General features: G+C 37.8%; 2 protein-coding genes across 4 annotated transcripts; one reads left to right on the forward strand and one right to left on the reverse strand.

Moving 5' to 3' along the window:
- The first annotated feature begins 212 nt into the window (after positions 1-212).
- Positions 213-5,987, forward strand: LOC117912791 (acyl-protein thioesterase 2-like). 3 transcript variants are annotated; one of them, XM_034827503.1, is made up of 10 exons: positions 213-315; positions 981-1,075; positions 1,238-1,352; positions 2,276-2,312; positions 2,470-2,539; positions 2,765-2,869; positions 3,592-3,742; positions 3,872-3,954; positions 5,299-5,392; positions 5,493-5,987. In XM_034827503.1, the coding sequence occupies exons 2-10, from the start codon at positions 1,045-1,047 to the stop codon at positions 5,578-5,580; spliced, it is 774 nt and encodes a 257-aa protein (XP_034683394.1). In that variant the 5' UTR covers positions 213-315; positions 981-1,044; the 3' UTR covers positions 5,581-5,987. The 3 variants fall into 3 exon arrangements, with proteins under 3 accessions (XP_034683394.1, XP_034683393.1, XP_034683395.1); XM_034827502.1 differs by lacking the exon at positions 213-315 and adding an exon at positions 369-882; XM_034827504.1 differs by lacking the exon at positions 213-315 and adding an exon at positions 369-875.
- A 430-nt stretch (positions 5,988-6,417) lies between these two features.
- On the reverse strand, positions 6,418-22,074 carry LOC117912790 (protein tesmin/TSO1-like CXC 2). Its single transcript, XM_034827501.1, has 12 exons — positions 21,810-22,074; positions 20,864-21,018; positions 20,162-20,720; positions 19,897-20,046; positions 16,630-17,273; positions 16,391-16,465; positions 16,132-16,315; positions 15,952-16,047; positions 15,743-15,809; positions 7,932-8,100; positions 6,891-7,832; positions 6,418-6,806 (listed from the first exon to the last, which is right to left on the reverse strand). Exons 1-11 carry the CDS (start codon positions 21,969-21,971, stop codon positions 7,079-7,081), a joined length of 3,015 nt encoding a protein of 1,004 aa, XP_034683392.1. The 5' UTR covers positions 21,972-22,074; the 3' UTR covers positions 6,418-6,806; positions 6,891-7,078.
- Between the last annotated feature and the right edge of the window lie 3,127 nt (positions 22,075-25,201).

The following is a 25,201-nucleotide window of genomic DNA, read 5'->3' on the forward strand; positions in this document are numbered from 1 at the left end:
ATAATTTTGTCTGTGAAGAGGAGAAGACTGAAGACTGAAGACTGATTCGATTGAATGAGAGAGAGGAGGGTGGTGGGGGAAGAGTAGGTTGAGAATATGCAGGTGTTGGGGGGGCATCTTGGTCAGAAAATAAATGTAAGAAAAGGACCAGTTTTGGATTTTTCTAGCGTCTCTATGTGCTGGGGAGTTTTTCTCAAGTATGAACAGACAAAAACTAAAGGAGGTGAGAGAAAGTTGTGTGAAGCAAAGAAAGGTATTACAGAGAGGAAAGAGAAAAGCCCATATGCTTTTGGGTTTGTTCTATCCCCAGTCCAGGTTGGTACAAAAAGCATAAACCCCACTCTCCTTTTCACATCCAAATTCAATCACTTTTATTTTTATTTCCAGCAGATCTTTACTCTGTCTGCAAGTTTATGCTACTTCCATCACTCTTATTCCCTCTTTTTTTAAATAAAAGAAATATGTATTGCCTCACTAATCAAATGAAGATTTGAGTAGTTTTGGGGTTGTATATCAATCAAACATTACAAATATACAAAAGCAAATGGAAAAATATCTTTTTTTTGCTGTTAGTAAAATTTTGATTTTTTTTTTTTTTTTTGTGTGTTTTTGCAAATATTCTTGGGTTATTGTAGTTGAAGTGCTTTACTTTACCCACTGTCCACAAGCATAGATTCTTTATGTGCATTACAAACTAGAGAGACTGGTGGCTGGGTCGTTCATTTTATGCATTGATGTGCTTTGATCTGTTGTGGATTCTTTGCTCACAAAAGAGTGCCCGCTTTTCCTTTTGTCACTTTCTTTATCTCTTCTTTTCTTGGGTGCCTTTCTCTTTCTTATAATTTTTTGAAGGTCTCAAGCAGTGCTCAAATTGTGTAAGCAGTGAGTGCTTGATGCAGATTCATGGCTTATATTCCATTTTTCATCCTCTCATATGGGTATAAATAGAGATGGTCAATTTTGATTTTTATTCATTGCAGGTGCTCTTCTCAATCATTGCAACAAGTGGTCTGCACAGTATAGTCATTTTTGTGGAAAAATAAAATGAACTTCAATAGCTCCACTATGGGTTCTGGTTAGTTTTTTTTTTTTTTTGAACCTTTTCAGTGTCTGGGTTTTCTGGGAGCATACGAAGTGTGTATGCCTGCTAGTAGCTATGCTTCATCTTTAGGTCTTCTAAGCTTTGTCCTTGGCCTTCTGGGTTTTTGTTCTGAAATTTGTTACTGCAATATTTCAGGTAGTAGAACTACTAGAAGAACATTTGAGTTTGGAAGGACCCATGTGGTCAGGCCAAAAGGGAAGCATCAGGCCACTATAGTTTGGCTACATGGCCTTGGTGACAAAGGTTCAAGGTATTAATGCTGGTTTCTTATCATTATAGTCTTCGCTGATATTAGCATTCCTTTGGTTATAAATTCAAGATGTTTCTTTCCCTTGTTTTCATCTGAACTTTTTGTAAGGCAAAACCATCAAGCTGCATCTTATATACCTAGTTTGAGTAATGGGATTGAAGTGAGTTGAATGTACATGGTAGTTTGTTTGGTTAAGTTTATACACATTGTGTTATTCCCTGCTTTCTAAGCACCATTGATGAAGTTCAGAGTCTTTCTCTTCGTTTTAGGAATATGCCTGTGTGAGAATGGTGGACTGGTTTTGTTCAAAAGAAAAAAGGGAGAAAGAGAATGTCAATGTCTTGTCTTGTTCATGTGGAGAATTTTGATGTTTAATTAACTTCTTGAACCTTGTCTTCTTCTAAAAAATTCACATTCTGATTGATTTGATGGGGGAGAAGAACTATGTGCCATGGATTATATAAGATATCATGAGCTGTCGTTTTCTTCCATCATCTCTCTTGATTCTATGTTTTATTGGAGCAGCCTCGAATCTTAAAATTGTATATGCCAAAACCTAAAATGGGGGACCACTGTTTCACTGTCTTGCTTGTCCTTTCAGCTTTGCAAGAGTTATACTATTTATATTAATAGTCCTAATGCTTAAGTATTATTCCCTAAATTATCATCAACTGAGTCGTATAGTTTATGATCTCTACCATCATTGCTAAAGCTTCTACTCAGCTTTGTGTGTGGTCCCATTAGTATGATTTAAATAGTTTATATCGTAGTGTTCTTCTAACTTCTTGAAGAGCCCTAGCAGCTATCTGTACTATTGGTTTCTCATGCTTTATTATTTCAGCATTTGCTTATCCCGGTTTCCCAGTTGAAGGATGGCCAATAGAAACTAACACGAGTTTCTCAATTTTTGTTTTCTTTTGCAGCTGGTCCCAGATCTTGGAGACCTTGCCTCTTCCAAATGTAAGGATACGATTCTTTTTCAAATTTGTTGCTTCTTTGTATAGGAAATAGTCCATGCAACATGCATAACTGCTTCCCCTAGTCCTTCTGCATGGAAAGAATGTACTATCGTTCCACAAGTATAATTATTCCACACCAATTGGAATCTATGATGCAGATCAAATGGATTTGCCCAACAGCTCCTACTCGACCTGTAGCATTACTTGGTGGATTTCCATGCACTGCTTGTAAGATTTATTGCCTTGAAAAAGTTCTTTGTAATGTTTATGTTCAAAACTACCAGAAATTCTAGGTGGTTGCAAGTTTTATTAGTTCTCTTGTGGTTACTCAAAAATAAGAAATTATCCAGTGATTTATTGCATATCATATGACAAGTATTTAATGTTCCATTAAAAATTTTCTGCTAGTAAATACTAATGAAGAGATCTAAAAAAGTCACTTGTGTATATCAGGGTTTGATGTAGGAGAGATTTCAGAAGACACTCCTGATGATTTGGAAGGTTTGGATGCTTCGGCAGCTCATGTTGCAAATCTGTTATCAACAGAGCCTGCCAACAGTAGGTTTATCCCCTTTGTAGCATTAGAACTCTCCAATCTTAATTTCCTACATATGAAATGCTCAGTAAAAGAATTCTGGACATTGTTCATTTCTGCATGTTGCTTTCTTTTTGTTGAACAAGAAAATTTGGAAAAGGTTAACTTCCTTTATCTCCACTTGGGTTTCTTTGAACTAAACCAGTAAACTTGGTTCATTTTTCATTTTTATTTCTCATCTTGATTTAGCTTGATCTACTCAATAGTAAACTATGCTTACTAGTTTCTGCTCCAACTTTCTTTTACTCTCACCTGTCATTTTTTCCAAATTTCTACTCATTTTGCAATATTTGTAAATGAGGTGGTCCATGACATTGAAATCACTATTAAGGTCATCAGCACACAATGCTGGCTGCCCATATGAAATCACTACTATAAACCTCAGTATACTACCACAGTTCTAGTAAGAAATATTCTTCAGCTTAACAACTAAGCCAGAGGTTTATTGCATTTAACTAAAGTGACAAATTAGGATTATCATGGAGGCCATCTTATGGTGCATCACAACTTCAGAAGACTGCAATACTTCCAGAAACCCCATTTGCGCTCTTTTTAGATGCGTATAAAACAAAACCGAGTATTGCTTTTATCATCCCTATGAACATGCTAGCAAGTTGTTACCATGTCCAAGATGCTCAATAAACTAATGATGGGGCATCAAAATTTGAAATTTTACATTCTACAGTCAAACTCGGTGTTGGAGGCTTCAGTATGGGTGCTGCAGTAGCTGTCTACTCTGCAACATGTCGGGTTTTAGGGCAATATGGGAATGGGAACCCATACCAAGTCACTCTAAGTGCAATTGTTGGACTAAGTGGCTGGCTTCCATGTTCAAGGTTTGGCTTCAGTCGTATGTACAAAAGAAGCACCCACAGACACAACTGCACACAGGCACGTAGAGACAACACCAACATTCTCTTTGTGGTTTAGCATTTCTTTCTACTCAGCAGCTATCTTTTTTCCAGGACCTTGATGAACCAAATGGAACGATCACATGAGGCTGCAAGGCGCGCAGCAACCTTGCCTATTTTGCTCTGTCATGGATTAGGTATTTATATTTATGTTTGACATTTTGCTAGTACACTCTTGATCTATTTTTAGTCACTTTTAAGCCTGTGTCTGCAATGTTAACATCACAGAACCTTCTCTGCTATAAATTTTGTACTTCAAGTAGCTGGATTTATGGGTTTATTTATCATATCAAAATTTTAAAGCAAGATGCTATTTTCTGTTTCACTGAATCAGGAGCTGTCTGCTCTTGTTTGGCTGTGTTTATTTGATATAAACTTGAGAAAAACCTTGAGAATTCTGTGCATCCTGTTTGAAGTCTAGTTTGTTCCTACATCTTTGCTGCCAGTCAGCCAGTAAAACATCATAAAGATGTTTTTACTGTTCATGTCTCCTTTAATGCCCATAAGCTGTTTCTGTTTGATTTCAAAGATGGAACAAACCTATTAGCAACCTAGTATCCTTATATGACCTTGCATGTGTATGTGCACAGGAGTTTTCTTGGAAACACAAATTTGCTAACTCCTAATGTTATCATTAATTTTCCCGCTCATCCACCTAGGTGTCTTCTCCTATGGAAATAATTTATTATTGTTTATCTTAATTGTGAAAAGTAGCAGGGTGCTCGGCTTGGGCTAGGTTAACTTGTACAGAAAGGCTCATAAATACAAATATCATATGGTCACAGTTTCTCTTCTCTTTGTTATTTGGATGGGTGGGCATGTGGCGGTAAGGAGGGAAAGTAGATGTATGGAGCTAATAACTACCTTGCACCAAGGTCAGGCCATAAAATTAAGATTTTGATCCCCATTATGCTCAAATAGTTCCCTTTAGATTAAATATCTTAGTTCCTTTCCATTTCATAAATGTTGCAAAGGTCTTCACTATTTGCAGGCACAGGAAAAGTAAATAAGAAAACAAAGAGCAGTACACATTAAATGTGATTTTCTAAGTGTTTTACTCTAATTGAGGAGACAAAAAATTGTTGCTCTCATAGCAAATTTGTGTTTGTACAAAGAAAAAAAAGGACATTCCCAAAATGCACTCAACAAAGAAGGAAATGATATTTCATACATGAAGCAAAGAGCCATGCCACAACAGAGGTTGGAAAAAAATGCTTCTAAAATCCTTGAAAATAGAATGAAGAAACGATGACAAAAAGGAAAAAATAAAATAAAAAATACTTCTTAGCTGCAATGAGAAGGGAGAACCTATATCAATGGTGCACTGGTTTCTTCATTATATCCCAAATATTGCTAAAATCACTGACCTGCATCCCTGATCTCTGTCTTGTACTGCTGTGATCTTGAACATCATTGTAGTGGCTCAACAGAGGCATTGCTCTTTCTACATATGAGGATAATATCTTATTTTGCTGTTGCAGGTGATGATGTGGTTGCGTATAAACATGGAGAGAAATCTGCACAGACCTTAAGTGCAGCAGGATTTCGGAATCTTACATTTAGAACCTATAATGGGTATTTGGTGTTTTTTTTTTTTTTTTTGTTTTCAAGCACAGGTTGTCATGCTCATTTCTTCCTAACAGCAATGTGATCAATTCTGTATCCTGCTATGCAGGCTTGGCCACTACACCATCCCTGAAGAGACCGATGAAGTTTGTAATTGGCTAACTGCAAGGTTGATGCTTGACGGGTCCAGGTCGTAATTGCGGGAAAGCTGGTGAGGAAGCATATTAAGGAATAGAAAAGGCAGTATAGAGTGGGTGTTGGTATGGGGTATATGGTATAGCACAAATCTGTCCTTCCACTTATTATTCCCTGTTGATCTCTCTCTCTTTTTTTTTTTTCTTTCCTCCCTAAAATAAATCTTTTAGTATTGGCTCAAGTCTGGTATTTGTTTAGTTGGCTACTTGGAGAAGGTATTGGTTTTCCCCTTTTCTCTCTATTTTTAATTTCTAGGGTTTGGGTTAGTTAACGCTCTCTACGGAGAGTTTTGGTGTTTGGGAGATGATGTAATTGAGAATATTTTCCTTTCTTTAAGGTTGCTGAAGATTGGATGTCTTTTTAAGTGCATTAGTAGAATGCTGGATGCTGGTGGATTCGTTTCACATCCTCCACTTTATCACCAGGCATGCTGAAATGGTCATCTTTCTATCAATCTTCAACATAATGGGAGGATTCCAATTATCAACTTTATTTTTCAATATTTGTCAGAAAATGAGAAACCAATGCATCTGCTGAAAGAATAACAGCTACCATACATACCTCCAGCAGAAAGAGACCATCTGGAAAATGTTGCCATTCTATCAGAAATTGAAGCAATGGTTTGATTTCTAGGGTTCAAATTTTCATTTACCGTGGAGCAAGAAACTTCTGTCAGATGGTCCACAAAGCAAATTTTATCTTTCAAGGCAAACAGCAATGACAATTGGTAATGAGGAATTCAAACCAAAAATCAGTTTCCGAGAAAATCAAAACCAAAGTTCAAAGTTTCATGTACTGAAATGGGAGAAGTTTGTTTCTACATGACACAAGTTAAATCATCCCAGGAAAATTTCAGTAACAACTGCATCATTGTTTATTGATAATGCTGGCAATCACAACAGCACAGCAAAGTTGGGTACAATAATGGGGCTAAGAAAACAGCCCAACTGGAATAAAACCGGGAGCAAACACCCCTCCATAAAAACTCCATTCAACATTGACTAGTTGCTTATTTCTGCCCAACCGAATAGGAGGCAACCTCCAATAATCCCTAGATCCCAATTGACTAAACACTAGAAACATGCAATTGAACAACAAAGAAATGCTCAAAAATGCGGAAAAAAAAAGGAAGAAAAAGAGAACATGAATGAGGAGCAGCAGCAGTCTGACTAAATTCCGTTTTCCATCTTTGCCCATTAATCCTTGCAAATTGTTGTCACTTGGAATCCTGCTTCCCACAAAAGCAATGATACTAGTCAGTATATTTGAGTAAACACATCAAAAGAGTTACAAATGATGAGAATATGCAAACCTGACACAATCTTCCAATCCGCAACTTAGAGTTCTGCAAATGGCAATTTTTGCATCCATATCCATAACTAGGACAGTTAACTAACCACATTAAGCATATACTTCAATAATAAAGCTCAAAGGGCAGTCTTTCTAAACAGGCAGGACAAATCCATGAACAGGACTCACATCCAATTCCATGTATTCCAGTTACTTATTGCTAGTACTATCTTGAGGATCACTTGAATTTTGATGGGAGCTGCTTTTGGCATCAATGCATGGGGTGAGGGGTGGGAAAGAAGGAACAGCCTGCAATATGAACTTCCGGCCACTTTTCAAGATTGCCAAGGAGCTGGATGACCCACGCTCATGCGATTGAATTTTTGGAGGAGAAACCCGTTTCTGCTTAGGGGAGCTTGCTTTTACTGCCTTCGTGGGAGTAGAAGCATCTTTCAGTATCGTGGGTGTGTCATCTTCCAGTATGTCATAAAGCTCATTGTCAGATTCAAGTCCCTGGAAAATTTTGGTCTCACCTAACCGAGTTGATGGTGGAATTGGTGAACTACGCCAACGAAGGGAGCCACCTGACACAAGATGGTCACTTCCAGGACATAATTGGCCTCTTGAGACATTTGTCAATCCACTTGTTTTGGATGAAGCTGAAGGATTCATGGCTGTTGTTGGGAGAGAGCTTGGCAATGAAGTGAAATGGCACACATCAGAAAGTCTGTCACATCCTGGAGTGAATTGATCTACTTTTTCTGCATTACCATACTCAAATTCATGCTCATAACAAGCCATATCCCAAATTTCTTTTCCTGGTTCAGGGAGAATATTGTGACTATCTGAATTCTTTGGAGATACTGGGGATTTTCCATAAGACGATAAGATGGAAAAATCAGATTCTGGTGATTGAGCATATCTTCTGGAAGGAATTTGAAATTTTGCTGCATCATTTCCATGGCTAGATAGGAAAAAATATCATTCAGAAAATAAAGGAATAAAGATTAAAAATCTGGTGTATCAAAAAAAAAATGAAATAAAATAAACAAACAAGTCCTACTCTGAGCACTGAAATGATGGCGTCATGGGTGTCATGTTATGTGGATTACAAAGCTCAGGGCGTAAGAAGTCACTCCTTCCTGCAACCATTTCCAGCTTCTTGTCAAAAGAACTTTCCAATCTATCATCATTGGCTCTTCTGCTCATCATTTCTTTGAATGCACCATATTCTGGAAAAGGGGAAAAAATGCAATCAAGATTAGGCAAACTTTATTATTGAGTACATATATGTAAGGATGCTTCATAAATTTCAGTTGATTGGAAGTAGATACTTTCAATCTCAATACACATAATTCTATATTGTTGAAATGTTCCTTTTAATCCAAACTTGATAAACTAGCCAATAATTATAGCAACATGACCTAAACGTATGACTGGGTTAGTTACAAATGAACGAACTTTGTTATGAATGTTGAGGACTACATTATTTTTTTTTTATAAGCAACAGCAGAAAATATATTAAAGAAGGCCGAAAGGCCGCACCGCATACAGGAGGTATACAAAGCAGCCACAAGGCCAAAAAAAACCAAAAACAAGAACGCCTCACCAGCCTTTAGGGGACCGCTACCCACTCCAAGAAGCCTAGAAGTGAAGAGGACTCTTCTCCCCTATACAACTTAGCCCAATTCCACAGACTACATACAAAAGAATTCTTAAGAGTCTGAATAGCCAAAAGACCCCCTCTAAAAACTAACCTATTTCTTTCCTTCCACACCGTCCAAAATATACATAACGGAATGGTCTTCCATATCTTCTTCCTTTTTTTACCCACAAAAGGGCCCCGCCAACAGAACAACGCCTCTTTGACCTTCTCTAGAAACACCCACTGAATCCCAAATAAAGCAAAGGCGATATCCCAAAGGGTCCTAACCACTGTACAGTGTAAAAGAATGTGATTTACATTTTCCTCTTCACAACCACACAAAAAACAACAATTTGGAAGCTGCCACCCACGCAATTGTAGCCTATCCAACGTGAGGATTTTTTCCCAAGTAGCCTCCCACGCAAAAAAAGCCACCTTGGTTGGGACCTTATCCACCCAAATATTTTTTCCCGAAAAAACAAAAGGATTAGGGGCTGTCAGCAGATTGTAAGCCACCCGAATCCGAAAACTGGCAAAATCCCCACCTTTCCAAAGCACTGAGTCCTCCTCTGGGGTTACTCTGATGTCCCTTAGCAAAAAGAGCAAATCTTCTATCAGCACCAGCTCCCAATCATTAGAATCTCTAATCAATCTGAGATTCCACCCTCCTTGGCCAAGCCTTGGGTCCCACACATCATTCACCAATTCATTACTGCACACTGCCAAGGCAAAAATCTGGGGGAACGCTTGGGACAGCGCTTCGGTGCCGCACCAATGATCAGTCCAGAACATGATCTTAGTCCCCCTCCCCACCTTGAACCTCATGTTATTCCAGCACCAGCTCTTCTCCTTTAAAATCTCCTTCCAAACTCCCACTCCAAAGGGCCCCCGGGCTTTCTTAGATTTCCAACCACAACCCTCCAACCCATGCTTCACCCCGATTACCTTCTTCCACAAGACATCCTTCTCAACGGCAAATCTCCAAATCCACTTGCCCAATAAGGCCTTGTTCAATAACCCCATTCTCCTAATACCAAGACCCCCCTTCTCCTTTTGAGTACACACCACCTTCCAATTAATTAAATGGATTTTCCTACCCGTGTTTCCCCCTCCCCAAAGAAAATCTCTTTGTAATTTCTCAAGCCTTTTAGCCACTGACTTAGCATTCTAAAGATGGACATTTGATAAATAGGAATGCTAGCTAGGGTACTCTTAATCAGGGTGATTCTCCCGCCCTTAGACAAGTATTGTCTTTTCCAACGGGTAAGTCTTCTCCTCATTCTTTCCTCCACCCCATCCCACGTGGACAAGGCCTTGTGCTGGGCCCCAAGGGGCTGCCCCCAAGTATTTAACCGGAAAGCTTCCAATTCTGCAACCTAACTCCATTGCCATTTCCTCAATATTATCAATCTCCCCTACTGGTATCAGCTCGCTCTTGGCCAGATTGATCCTAAGCCCAGAAGCCGCTTCAAACCACGCCAAAATCCATCCAAGATGAGTTAATTGATCCTTGTTAGCCTCGCAGAAGAGAATAGTGTCGTTTGCAAAGAGCAGATGAGACACCATAATCTCTGCATCCCCTCTACCTCTTAGCCTACAATCAGTAATGAAGTTCCCCTGCACTGCCCGCCTTATGAGTGCACTCAGCACTTCCATGCCCAAAATAAAAAGATAGGGAGAAATTAGATCTCCTTGACGCAGACCCTTAGAGCTGGAGAAGAAGCCTGCTGGAACCCCGTTAATAAGGACAGAAAATTTTACCGTTGAAAAGCACCACCACATCCAATCCATCCAGCGCGACCCAAAGCCCATCTTTTTCAAGACCTTCATAAGGAAGCTCCAACTGATGCTGTCGTAGGCTTTCTCAATATCCAATTTGCACACCAGCCCCTTTTCTTTCCTCTTCTGCCAGTAGTCAACCACCTCATTAGCTATGAGAGAGGCGTCTAGAATTTGTCTCCCCCTCACAAACGCATTCTGATCAGCTGAAACCACCTTATCTAACACCATTTTCAGCCTATTGGCCAATACCTTGGCCATAAGCTTGTACAGCCCCCCTAGCAGACTGATAGGCCGAAACTCCCCTAGGTCCTCAGCCCCACCTTTTTTTGGAATGATGACAAAAAACGTGGCGTTCAGACTTTTGGCAAATGACTTATGATCGTAAAATTCCTTGAACAGCTCTACTATCTCCTCCTTAGCGAAGTCCCAACAAGCTTGCCAAAAGGCCACAGTGAACCCGTCCGGGCCTGGGGCCTTATCGCCGTTCATATCCATCAGAGCAGAGAATATTTCTTCTTCAGTAAAGGGGACCTCCAAAGCTTCAGCTTCACTACGGTAAAGACTTTTAAGATATAGCCCCTCTAAGTCGGCTCTCCACCCTGGTTCTTCCCTTAGCTGATGCTGAAAGGCCTTGACAATCCCCTCCCTCACCTCCTGCTCCTCCACCAATTCCACCCCATTTATTTTAATTCTGTCCAAAAAGTTATTTCTCCAATGGGCACTAGCCATCTTGTGGAAGAACCCTGTATTCTTATCCCCTTCTCTAAGCCACAGCTCCCTAGACACTTGTCTCCAATGGGCTTCCTCCAAAAGAACCCACTTCTTGAAGTTCTCCTTAGCTTCATTTTTCAAATCCGTTTCCCTTTCTGAGAGGTCCCTACCATTTTCCACCCTGTCCCAAAACTCGATTTGCCGAAGGGCTGAGCTTTTGTTCACTTCCACTCTACCAAAAACATCCCTGTTCCACACTTTAATTTTCTCCTTCATCTCCTTCATTTTAGCAGCCATTCTAAAACTAGCCCTTCCTACTCTTTCCCCTCCTTGCCACCATTCCCGAAGGAGCTCCTTAAACCCGTCCACCTTGAGCCACATATTTTCAAACCTGAACGGGGAGGGTCCTCGGCTCATCCCGCCCCCCTTCAACAAAATGGGGAAGTGATCAGAGGTAGGCCTAGGGAGCCTACACTGAACAGCCCCCCTGAAGATATCTAGCCAACCCTGGGATACCAAGAATCGATCCAGTCTCGCCCAAGTCTGGTTGCTCCTGCCCCCACTCCAAGAGTACACTCCCCCCTGCAAAGGAAGATCAATGAGGGCAAGGTCATCCACCACCTGAGCAAACCTACGCATTGCTCCATTAAGGCTACCCTGCCTGCTCCTATCCCTTTGAGATAAAGTGACATTAAAGTCCCCTCCTAAGCACCAAGGGTCTTCCCAAATTCCCCTTATCGCTCCTAACTCCTCCCACAACTCCTCCCTCTCCTTCCTGTTACACGACCCATAAACTCCAGTAAAAATCCAAACCACTCCGTCTTCAACATTCTTCGATATAGAAAAATTGCCCACCTCCATCTCCAACAGCTCCAAAGATCTCTTATCCCAACAAACCAAAATACCACCCGTTGAGCCTTGGGCTCCCATAGCCCCCCAATCGAGGAACCTCCCAGAGCCCAGACTCCTCACCACCCCTCAGTCATAGTCTGAATTTTCGTCTCCTGAATGCAAACTAAGTCGGCCCTTTGACTCCTAATCAAAGCCTTGATCACTTTCCTTTTAGAGCTATCATTAGCTCCCCGAACATTCCAACTCACCAACCTTAACTTCATAAGACAGCTGGAGACTGGCCCCCTCTTCCTTGCACAATGCCTTTCTGCTTCCTTCCCCCATCATAATTGATGGAACATTCAAGTCTCTTCAATTCCCTCTCAAATTTTGAATTTTCTAGGAGAGACTTGCTGTGCACTTTTTCCCTTCTTTTTCTGATTTTGACCATAAAATCCATAATGTCTTTCTCTAAACCCATTGTTGAAAACCCCAAGAACTGACTGAACCTTGCCAGCTCACTCTCCTCCCAGTTGGCCTCCCTCCAATCCCTGATTTCTGGAACCGTCTCACCAACAAGACAGAGGTCCTTTCCACTGGATCCCATCACGCCGTTATTATCTTCCAAAATCTCCCAGCACTCCACAGTCTTCATTACTGAAGGCATCCTTCCAATCATCCTCCGGTCCATAGATTCCCTCTGGGATGCGTCCAGAACCACCCTAGAACGGCCGTAATACTCCCCCAGTGGAGTCCGACCAGAAAAAGAAGAAGGGGGAGAAGGAGAAACACACACCAACGGCCCAAAGAAATTAGAGGCATTCCCATACCTCAAAGTTTCTTCCAGTAGAACGTCATCTGTCTTTGAGTTCTCCTCCAATCTATGCTCCTCAGCCACAGGCCTCCACAGCCATCCGTCACCAAAGACCAGGACTAGTCAAGGCCCCCCACAGAGCTTGGGCCTGCCCCATTAAAGGGATGGACCCCCCTCAAATGGGCTTCGTCAGCGTTAAAGGCCAGAGACGAGTCCGGGCCTCGAACCCCCAGTCCAGCCCCTCCGATTAGCTTCTTCGAGGCCCGCCCAGCGTCAAGAGACAACCCAAGAAGGGACGGCCCAGAATCGCAAGGATAGGTTGTGGGCAGGGAGGGCCCAGAGGCGAAAGAAGGCCCAAGGGCCCACTGCGTCGCCAACCCACACGATTCATAGGGCCCATCCAACACCAAACCCGAATTCGGAACCGCAGCTGAACCCGACCCCGAGGACTGCCCCCTCGTCCCATCATCAGACTGCAGCCTGACCTCGAGACTTGGGCCTCCTACCAACCCCCTCACGCGCCCCCCCGCGCGTGCAGGGACTTCACCCCCAACCTCGCCTTCTGAAACAAGAATGCCTTTGCCCTTTCTCTCCCTTGCCATTCTCGCAGCAAGTCTGATTTCCCACCAAAGTGTGAGCTCATAGCAAACCTCCTCGGTCCGAACTTCCACTACGTTGGAGGGCCTCTCCTTATTGAGCTTCACCAAGATCCTTGCCCACTGCAAGTCTTCCAACGTCTCCGTCTGAGAGTCGATATCGAGGAAACCCCCGCAGGCGTCCCCTATTCTCCTCAGAGTATCTCGCTCCCATAGCGAGACTGGCAGTCCCAGGATAAGCACCCAAGCCTCGCACCTCTTTTCCCCTTTCGGCGTACACCCACTCTCAGGCCTCCATTTTTCCAGACTGAGAGGAGACCCCGCGCACGAGAAACCCCCAATATTTAGGGCTTTCTCTGCTTCAGCCAGAACCTCAAATTCTAAGAGGGCTTTGCCCCTTTCCAATTTCGCTATTCCTAAATTACCCTTCAAACTCCAAAATTTCGCCAATTTAATCCCCCAACCTCTCAAGTCGTCCCCTTTCCCAGAGCTAGGGTCCCAGCTCCCCACCAGGTAGTGAACTAGTTTCCCCATATTCCGGCTCAACTCCCTCTTGCATAGCTCCACCCTCACCACTGCGGTCTCTATTTCCTTTGATTGCACCACAACTTCCGCATAGGTTTTCCCCATTGATGGCCTCAGAAGCGTCGCGCCCTTTTTTTGTAAACTCTCATCTCTGACGTAACACCCCACACGGCGTAGCATCTCCGCCATTAACACCCAGCCACCCTTATCTCCATTGCCCTTCAGGATATAAATGCTAAACCTTTTATTTTCCAAATCTGTAACCCCTAATCGAATGAACAGCCCCCCCTTATTTTGGTCACGCACCATAAGAAAGGACCTCCCACTGTCCTTCCACTTCCTTTCCCAAGTTCCGGTTCCTACGTTCTCAATACAGGCCTCCAGACCATCAATAAAGCACCCAATGCTATTCGGTCCCAACCTGATCCACGAGGAGACTCCCCCTTTCCTTTCTACAATCAGGGCTTGCACCTTGCCTTTCTGCTCCCTTACCTCTACATCAAACCATTTCGACTGCACACCAAAACTTCCCTTCTTGGCCCTACTCCTAACCCCCACGAAGTCGTCACCTTCTACATCAACCCTTGTGTCTCCCTCTAGCCCTTCTAGAACTCGTCGCCGCTCACCTCGCTCCCTTCCATCACTTTCACCCTCTCTCACACTAACCCTCTCTCTCGCTCTCTCGCTCATTTTTTTACTAACTTGAGGACTACATTATGAAAAATGTTATTTCCAAAAGCAGTCATTTAAGCAACAAATTCTAGAGGTGTTTTTGTTTTTTTGACTTAATTTTAAATATTACTTAAAACTAAATGGTACTTAATAGTATTAGGTATTAAGTTGTTTGTTTTTTTAATATTTTATTTCTATTAAGTATTAAAAAGTAAAAAAAAAAAACCAATATGTTACTTTTAGCATTCTTTCGATCAAAAAAATTTAAGAAATAAGTAACTAGTCAACAAAAAGTGAAAAAACCAACAATTTGAAACCTCAAAGCAAATAACTTTCAGCAAAAAGTTAAAAAAACAAACGCCACCTAACATAACAAGCAATCAAGCATTAATGATATTGTTTGAATTAAGCAACAAGTATAAACAAGACTATCGTTGGTTCTTTTTACTCTGTTTCTAAATTAGCTATATCAGAATTATTTTGACATAATACATAAATAGTGACACAAGATGCTATCAAATATAGTGGTAAAATCAAGTGGAGATCTCACTCTTGATTATGGGCTTATTTGGTGCGGTTGTAACTTCAAGTCAAATACTTTTCTGAAAAGGCTTGCACATATATATATATATATATATATATATATATATATATATTATAAATAGAATAAATTTTGAATCCTCTTCCTGCAACTTGTTCTGTGAAAGCATCCTATTCCAACTGTACTAAAAAAAGCTTTTAAGCCCCAAAACTCTTCTACTTTAGAGTGCTTAGTATGTCAAATGGGATCTAAGGTGGGGTTTGGTTTTCTATCTGAAGTGCAAGTCTAGATTTGATTGAAATCTGAATAGAAATCAATGCAGAAGTGTCATTGAGACTTTGGATTTCAAATAAAAGTTAAAAGTTTGTCTTTTGTATTACAAAATATGTAAAAATAAGACTAAACTGGACACACACGCATACACACAACAATAACATTAGCAGCAGCAACAAATAAACAAACAGGGCCTAAAGTCTTCCTAGGAGTATAAACACCATTTTCCTCCCTAAACCATTAACTAAAGCTAACATTTGACTCTTGCCCAACCAAAGGGCAAAAAAACATTAATGATAAAACAAAACTCAGAGTGAAGTCATGTCTCAACAAGCAAGGCATTTAAAGCTCATTATATAAGCCCCCAAAACAACCTCATTCCATAATAATGGTATCTTTCTGTTTTTTTCCTTTTATTACCATTGATATTAGGAATACTATCATATTAATCATAATGAAATAAGTTGTAGAGTCCTCAACTTACCTTCCTTCCTGCCATAGACATTTTTACAACCCTCACAACGGCATCCAGCAGAACATCCAACATTAGCCTTTTAAGAAAAAGCAACAAATCCCAGAACATCCTACATTAGCCTTTTATGAAGAAGCAACAAATCCAAGCTAGAATAAGTGTAAAGGCCAAAAAAGAGATGAGCATGATATCATAAATACAGTGGTATCAACATATGAAACCTGATAGCACTCGCAGTATTTTTTCAAACACATTGACTTCTTGCAATTGCAACCTCTCTTGTGCCTCGCTGATGATGGCGTTGACCTTCCATCTTCCTGTACAGTGAATCCAGCTTGTGAAGAGTCTATGTCATATATACATAAATCCTTGAATAGAATCAAAGTTGAGAGGTTCAATACCCCACTATTTATTGGAGACCCGTTGACAGGTGGGACAATCTTCGGAGCAAATGCGAGAGGATTTCGAGATTCAATTTGTTTCCGTGTCTCAAGAACTCTATCATCATATTCAGCTCTGTTGAAGCATCCTACGCAAGCACAACCTTCAGCGCAATAGATTCCGGCAGCAAAACAATCACAATACCTGGAGAGAACTACTTTAGATAAATTTACAAAGATGATATGCATTGGGTTTACTAATATGACTGGCATCACTTACAGTTTCAAGCATTTGGACTTCTTACAATTGCAACGTTTGCAACCGTCGCCATCATTGGTGCTTGATGCCTTCTTTCTGGAGTTAAAAAGATATTCCCCCCCCCCCCCCCCAAAAAAAAAAAAAAAAGAAAGAAAGAAAGAAAAAACAAGTATTGAGAAAAAGAAAGAAAGAAAGAAAGAAAACCAAGTATTGAGAAGCACTGAAAAGTCAAAATTGTGAGAAATAACATGGAAGCTTGCCTTCTCTTTTTTGGGCTTGGTTGGTTGAATTCCTCAAGACTGTCCATATGCTCTGAGTTAAACTTTCTCTTATCACATGGAATCTCATGAAGCTCAATTGGCTTCAACAGCAGAGGATCCTTTGATGGTTCCAGACCTTGGGAAGACTGAGAAGTATCAGAACTCATTGCAATTGAAGCCTTATTTTCGTTTCTCCTATCTTCAGTACCAGCTGAATTCTCTATTACATTTGACGGAATTGAGTCACTCATTCTCCATGCACTCGAATAATCTTTCTCTTCTAATTTCAGGCTTGTAGTAGAACTGAAACCCATGGGCACAGCATTGACAATGCTATTTAAGTGCAGGCCAATACCAGATGGCTTGGAACCTGCTAGGGACGAGTTTCCACTGTTTTGAGGAGGAAGCATGGTAGTTACTGGTTGTGAGTAAGCCAATTGCTTGTTGCTGGAAGTTGTAGTTAAATCCACACATGAGGATTCTGGAAGCTCTGAATCACTAGGAGTAGCAATTAATCTTGAATTGGCTGCAATACTTGTTGGATATGAAAAACTAGGGTTGTTTGTGATTATATTCAGTTGAGCCTCTCCAAATTGAAGGCACCGTCTAAGCATGCCACGTTGGTGCTGAGTCTGCTGACTGGCCTACATCAATGTTGTAATTATTATACAGCAAACAGCAAGTCCTAAAAGAGTTTGATAACCCAAAAAACAGAAAACAAATCCAAATGCTTGCTTCTTTTGATGGCATCATTTCAAAAGGCCAGAATGATTCTGGTCATTTATCAAGTAAACAAAGCCACCTGGCCTTAGTGGCATTGTAATCAAGGATCACATGTCTAGATAAACTTATCACTGTAAAATAAATGCAGAGAAGTAACAGTTCATGGAGTTGTCTTTCTATAGTCAAGGATCCATTAAGTCTCTTGGGACATATTTTGTTATCTTAAAAACAATATTTGTCTTATTGTTTGAAATTTCAAAAATTCCTATTAAGACTTTGTTACTCGATTACCGTCTTATCAATATTTTTACTCATAAATCCATAACCAGTGTTCCAGATGAAAAGCCAATAACCTTCTAAGCTTTTAAGCAGCCTTTGGTACAAGTGGTGGAGAGTGCAGGTGCAACTTTCCTCTGATGTGACAGCTTTCCATGCAGCATTGAAGTCGCACATTCCATCCAAAAACAGGACAGTTAGGCCTCATTTTTCCAGCATTATCTCAATTTATTTCCCAGAAACTCAATAGGAAACTTTAACAGGAAATAAAATTTCCATTTTCTCTGTAACCTCTTGCTAAATTAACAAAGCCTTAATGGGTTTGTTAAGGCAAAATGAAGTACAGTGAATACTATCAAACAAAGGAGTTCACGTTTTCCATGCTGTCACTAAAATATTGGCTTTTCCCTTCCTTTCAAAGCTTTCCCATTTCTTTTTTCCCATATTAATCATAGAATCTTAAAGGAATCATTATCCACATCACAAAGGTTCTAATGTTCCATGCCTGACATTACTTTCCATCAAGAAGGTCTCTTAAAGAAATAGGCATCATGTAAAAGCCATATTTATGAATGAAACACACCCATATGGCCAAAAAGAATGAAAAATAAAGTTGCATAAGATTAAAGTTTCTGATTGTGTTATAAGCGAAATTTCCCATATGGCCTGAGAATGAACAATGAAGTCACTAAGGAATAAAAGATATTGACCATGATTTACCAAGATCATGACAATTGGGAACCATCCAAATTTTGGATATATCAAGTTATCAACCACTAGTGTTTTGTTAACAAACTGTATAAGAAAATAATACTGACCTTCGCCTATCAAAAAAGAGAAAAAAAGGGATACTGCCATTTGAAGTACGGACTCCCTCAGTAACTTCAAACAAAGCATGCTGTTTCCACTCATAACCAAATAGAGGAAGAATGGTTGCACAGAAAATGTACCTGCTCTATCCAGAACTTGTTTTATCCCTGACCAACACAACTTGTCTTTGTCTATAAAAGATGATCCAGTAGGTCCTCCAGAAAGAATGGTTGCACACCAAATTAACATGCATAACACTATTTCTTTCACTATACTCTAGTTTAGCTATTTAGACACACTCCATGAATGCTTTCTTGAAAACTAAAATCAAAGGAAAGGAGAAATTTGTCCATAATTTCATCCAAGCTATTTTAAACACATAAACAATTTGACTAAGAGCTGCAGAATCTCTCTTTAAACAAGATTTTAACCTCTCTGTCACTTCTGTACTGTCTAATGCATCCTGAAGGATTGAACTTCTTAAATCCATATATTACCCTCTAAATGATAATATAAATATTCCCTGAGAGCCCTCTAAACTTGTTTCTTTTCCTATGCAAAAACACTCTGTTATAGCATTTATATGAGAAATAGGTAAGAAAACTAAACAAGAAAACAAAAGGCAAGCTCATTAGCAGCCAATTGTCAAAGATGGACCAATATTGACATGTTCATCCCACTCTTCAGGCCTGTTTGGGATGGCTTTCTATTCTAGAAGTTGAGGTCGAAACCAAAGGCATCATTGTCTAACGGTAACATTGATATGATATGTATAAGTTGTATTAAACATGAATAGCTTCTTACATAAGTCAAAATAGATTTTCTAGGGAGAAGTAATATTTTCCTGACTGCATGTTAAGATCTATTTTAAGTCATAATCACATTGAAAAAAAAAAATCATCCACGTAGCCACAAAACTCTAATTGAGCTTGAAAAGAGCTTTTGGCTTCTCAAAAACCAATCTATACAAGACCTTCACCCTCTATTTTATTATGTGCTTCATTTATGCATATAGCAGATGTTCTTCCTACACACTATCACTAAAAAATGCATCACATTATCTCTCAAAGAAAGTGCTTTATCATACCTTTCTACATACAAGTGAGTGAGAACAGATCATAGTAATATAAAGTCCATAGAGATGGAAAGCATATATCTAACGAGGAAGAGTGCTAGTTAGAGAAACTAATTCAAAGTAAGTGAATGGCTATACATCCAAAATATAAAATACATGTTAAAACACCAATATGATAAAAATATTTAGAATGATATCATAGAGTGAAGGGCCTAGCCATCTTTCAAATTAAGCCAATGCTACAAAGCTTATAATGATGTACTCATCTAGTGTTTGTCTTTTACATCCACATTGTTTTGTATCCATGTTCAATCTCTGCATTCATGCAACCCTAGATAATATATATAACTTAGTATAAAAATTAAAGATGTAATAGTTTGTACCTCAGGATCATGCAGCACTGTGTTCTCAACAGGCCCATTTGAGATTTCTCCTGCTTGCTGAGCACAATTTTCATCCATCTGTACAATCTGCAATGCTTCGGGCATCAAATGGGGAGTGCAATCCGGTTCATCCTGATTGCCTCCTGCAGTCTGCAATTTAACATCTTGTGATATATTATAACAGAGTTTAACAAACAGAAACTTCTCTGTCAAGATTTATAATTTTATGCTCCTAATTTGATATAAGGCAAGAATCAGCAGTTACCTGAGCCACTGAACTTTCATATAACTGTTCAGAAGCATAGTCCACAGACAAATTAGATTCTACATTTAGGACTTCTGTAGATGTCCTTTCACCACCTCTTTGCTTTCCATCAATTGGCACTGGCTTAACATTGAATGCTGACTTTCCTTGAAGTTCATCTTCAGCTTGCTCTAACAAAGCTGGAGATGCATCCACTTCCCTCTTTTTATCTACACTGATATTTTTTTTGTCAAAAAATCTTGCGGTGGTATTGTTTGAGTCCGTAAAACCACTTTGTAATGATTGAAGTGCATCATTAGATTGATTCAAACAAGAACCAGCTGAATGTGCAGAAATTGCAGAGTCTGCCTCCATGGTATCAGCCAAGTATTCATCAACACACCCAGAGGAGCTGCAGGGTTGGTCTTGCACAGAGTCCTTAATATCACATTCTTTCTCAACTTTAGCTACCAACCCAGTGTTCAATTGGGCATTTGCATTATCAGAAATATTTGAAACAGCGGCCACTTTCTTGCCTCTCCCGTTGTCTGTTGAAAACTGTACATGATGGCATTGCGTCCTAAGAAAGAATGATAAGTTTTCAGATAGTCAATTCCAAAGTCCCAATCCATGTACTTCAATCTGAAAGCAATTCTAAAGTCTGAATCCCAGTACTTCAATCTGAAAGAAATAAGTTCATAGTGAAACTAAAATATGCCAAACCTTTTTAGAAAACTTGTTTCGTGATGCGGATTGATCCGTGGTGATGTAAACACAAGAGGAGGAGAACAAAGTCCTGGGAATTCTTGTGCAACGTGTGCAGCCTTGACAGGTTTTATAGGAGACAGGTTGCTAACGTATGTAGAGAAAGGGGAGTCCTGAAATCAAAAGGAAATAAGAAATAAGAAATCCAAACTTCGAAGAGGGGACAAAGTGATAGTTTTGAAGGGTTGCCTACCAAACATGATGTTTAGAATCATAAAATGAAATCTCCAGTTAGAAAATCACAATGTATTGTAAGCATAAAAGACTTCCTGTGGCACCACTATGTGTTAGTATCTAAGTGATTAGCCACATGATGCTGACATATAATTCTCCCAGGAAAATGATAGCCTAAAGTAATCTCTTCAGATCGTTCCATGAAATCTCAGCATTCCTTCGGATAGCATCATTCTGAGTGAGAGAGAACATCTAAAGAAACTTTGTATTTTCGGTTGAGTAGAAAATGCAAAACAATGGCAGCCTTAAAAGCGCAATAAACTTAATAACAAAGTTCACACTTCACACATCAAATGCTAAGTGGCAATAATTGCAGAATCGCCCATTTAACGATACACACCAATCACTCAGAAAAACCACACGCCCGCCTTAAAACCGGTCCAAAACCCTCTACACCCACTTTAAATCCAACACCAGAATTAGACCCAGAAACGAAGCATTAAACCCTAACCTCAATGGGCACCAAACCTTCACCACATATACAACAAACTAAAAACAAAAAACTGCTTAAAGTGACCATCCCCACAAGGAAAATAAATAAAAAGAAAAAGAAAAAGAAATGACAATCTAGATCAACTGGAACTAAAACAGCGAACAAATAACTGATTGGATGATACAAAGAAATGAAATGTAGAAGAATAAAGATACATATAAGGAGAAAGGTGATTACTTGAACTGGAGGAGATTTTGATGAAGAAGTGGCGGTGGTGGCGGTGGTTGCAGCAGTTTCAGGAGGGGGAATTGGAGGAAATGCAGTGACTTGAAGTGGGGGAGATTGTGAAGAGGATTTGGTTGTGGAGGTGGTAGTCTTAGCAGTTTCAGGAGAATCCATAGTAGTATCAAACCCTAACCCTAATCCCTAAAAGCCTCTATCTCCCTCCTCTCTTTCTTGATCTCCTGAAACAGATGACAAAAATGTCTCACATTTTTTCCTGAGAAAAGGAAAAAATAAAAATAAAAATGCAAGGGAGATAGTGTGAGAGAGCGGGCGTTTCAAAAGCGAGCGGGAACACTGGCCTTGTCACCATTTGGTCTGGGCCTGGCCCACCTAACTCCGGCCTGTATGGTTCTTTAGCCCAGCTAAAGTCCGACTCTATCTTCAGTTCGTTAGTATGAAATATTTTTCTAAATAGTCAACTAATATTTAAAAATAAAAATGATCTGAATAATGCTTTTGATAATATTGTATAACAAAAAATAGATTTTTGAAATAAATTTTATATATACTAATCCAAAATTTATTTCAAGTGATTTTTTATGATATTGTTTGAATAAGTTTTCTTATTTTTTATTTTTTATTTTTTATTTTAAAAAAGATGATATTACCTTCTATCTAAAACTCATGAAATCTTATGTATTTTTAAAATTATTTAAAAAAATTGAGGTATTAAAAATTTTTACTATTTCAATTTTAAAAATAATATTTTAAAGAGATAAATAACTACTTTTTTATTTTTAAAAATAAAAAATTATATTCGACCAAGTATTAATTTTTTTAAGTGGTTTTTAAATTTTTTTACTATCTCATCTTTATAAGAAAAGTTTTTTTAATTATTTTTTATGGGTTTAGTAAATTAACTTAATAATTTATAGTGATTTAATAACTTAATTAAGTTATTAAATAAATTAAATATATATTTATTAAAATAACTTAATATCTAAAAAGGTTATGTTCTTTCTACATATATGGAAATCTAAGTCTTTCAACTCTCTATTTTATCGAATTAACTATGACTAATCTAATAGAGTAGGGTTAATAAGAAGTTTAACTATGACAATCAATTTCAATTCAATTCAACAATTTTATAATTTCAATTCAACAAGTCGAGCAGTAACTTTTCATCATTCCCAACATCCTAATAATTGAGACTTCCTATGCATAATTGTAGCCTTTTGTTATACCCAAAGGGTACTTAGTACCCTCATCAACTACTAGGTTGTAATACTTGAAAACTGTTTTAAGTAGTAAGTCACAATAGTTAACTTATTCTTACTTAAATTTAGAATTATGTTTACAAAAAAATTTGAGATTGATATAAATTCAATCATAAAGTTTGAGAGGTGTTTGGTAAAACTTTATACATGACTCAAGTTTACTTTAAATTAAATTATACTTAATTTGTTAATTTAAAACTTATTATTTAATTTTTACTTTAAGTATTAACGTTATTTTATAAAATTAATTTAAAATATATTATAAATCATCAAATTAACATATTTATCGTTATAAATTATAATGGAGATCATAAAGTAATAGAAAAAATCGTGGAGGTAATTACGGTAAATAGAAGTAAAAGATAAAAAAAAATTGGACTTAAAAATAATAAAAATTGTTTTTACTTATTATTTAAAATTATTTTTTACTATAAATTGTATCATTAAATTATTTTATTAAATATATTTAATTTACCTAATGACTTAAGTTACTGAGTTATTTTAAGTTATTAAGTTAATTTTTCAAACACCCACTTAATTTATTAAACATCAAAAGTTTAATTCTCTTACTACTATTCTAAAATTTTAATATGTATAAATTTACATGAATCAAACTGGATAAAAAAGAATAAATATCATCAAGTGGGTTGAATTTAGGTTCGCAAAATACACGACCAAACTTTGAAAATTCATGTATTTTAACGTTAAAGCTTCGAAAAATTGTATACATATATATACATATATATTTTTTGGACACAACCTACTGAACATGATAGGCCCTAATACTTAAAATATTGATCAGGCTTGTTAAAAGCATTGATAAAATAATGCACCATGCTATTTTTGTTTGGCAATTACTCGGTCTATAATAATAGAAATTGAATACTCTTTTGGATTTTCCATGAAATCCCAATTTAATAATACTATAATAAAATTAAAATATAAGTAAAAAATGTAGTAGGTAGGAAACCAATCAAACCAACCAACCATGAAGATTATTATGGTCAACAACTTTATACTTATTTAATATTCTCTCATAATGTGCCAACATATTTAATAGGTTTATGTAGCCAATCAAGCATGCAAAAGATTTGATTTGATGATTTTGTTTTATATTTGTTTTTTTTAGATAAAACGTGTTTCATGCAATCACATTAAAATAATCATAAAATAATTTTCTTTTTAAATAATTCAAATTTTATGCAGGTTAAAAGTAGTATTTAAGATGATCAAAGACAAGACCTATATCATTAACATGTAATACGTGAATTATTAAATATAATACATTTAACAAAAAAAGTATGAAATGTTAATTATTCTTAAATAATTACTTGAAATTTGTATTTTATAACATTGAGTTCCTATTTTGGGTATGAAAACACTTTTTTTTTTGGTATTTTATGTATCATCTTTTGAAAATTAAAAAATAATTTATTGAATAAAATTTTTAACAAACCCATTTGAAAACAAATTTTTAGCCTAAATCGAAAGTATAATCTCTACGATATTTGATTTTAAACATCGAGGTTAAATTATATATAAAATATTATCAATATGCTTAACAATTTAAGATGATTTTAAGTTATCATATTATAATTAAGTTACTGATTATTTAAATTTTTAGTTTTAAATAACGTTATTTATTAAAGATAACTTACATACATTTTTTTTTTCCGAATTGTTGAATTACCATATTTACCTTTATTGATATTAAGTAATGGGGTTATGATGGAGAAAGGAGGGGAAGAAGAGACATGAACCATTAAGGAAAAATATTTTTAAAATTTAGAAAAGTTTAATTATTTTCTTTTGTTTTGAAGTATAATATTAAATTATTTTATTATGTTAATATATTTAATTATTTAAATTGAAATATTAAAATATTAAATTATGTTAACTTATTAAATTAATTCTTCCAAACATTCCCTTGGCATTGTGTAAAATTTTGCCTATTTGTCCAGGCCTTGGTCTTGAATTTTTCCATTTACATGATGTGGTGGCATAAACAAATACACTAGCTGTGTACTATTACAATATAATGTTCTTGGCAATATGCCATCAAGATTTCAATATCTTGAGTCAAAATTTTTTCTTTGATTTCAAATGGGTTACTGCATTGGAATTGTC

Source organism: Vitis riparia, chromosome 4, assembly GCF_004353265.1.
Source record: "Vitis riparia cultivar Riparia Gloire de Montpellier isolate 1030 chromosome 4, EGFV_Vit.rip_1.0, whole genome shotgun sequence".
Classification (NCBI taxonomy): Eukaryota; Viridiplantae; Streptophyta; class Magnoliopsida; order Vitales; family Vitaceae; genus Vitis; species Vitis riparia.

Excerpts from the sequence above, each read along its gene's own strand:
- LOC117912790 (XM_034827501.1), bottom strand. The coding sequence starts at position 21,971 with ATGGATTCTCCTGAAACTGCTAAGACTACCACCTCCACAACCAAATCC. Across the intron at positions 20,721-20,863 it reads GAAACAAGTTTTCTAAAAAG|GACGCAATGCCATCATGTAC; the intron begins GTTTGGCATATT and ends ATTCTTTCTTAG. Across the intron at positions 7,833-7,931 it reads CCATCATTTCAGTGCTCAGA|CCATGGAAATGATGCAGCAA; the intron begins GTAGGACTTGTT and ends TTTCCTATCTAG.
- LOC117912791 (XM_034827503.1), top strand. The coding sequence starts at position 1,045 with ATGAACTTCAATAGCTCCACTATGGGTTCTG. Across the intron at positions 2,540-2,764 it reads TGGATTTCCATGCACTGCTT|GGTTTGATGTAGGAGAGATT; the intron begins GTAAGATTTATT and ends TGTGTATATCAG. Across the intron at positions 3,955-5,298 it reads TTTGCTCTGTCATGGATTAG|GTGATGATGTGGTTGCGTAT; the intron begins GTATTTATATTT and ends TTGCTGTTGCAG.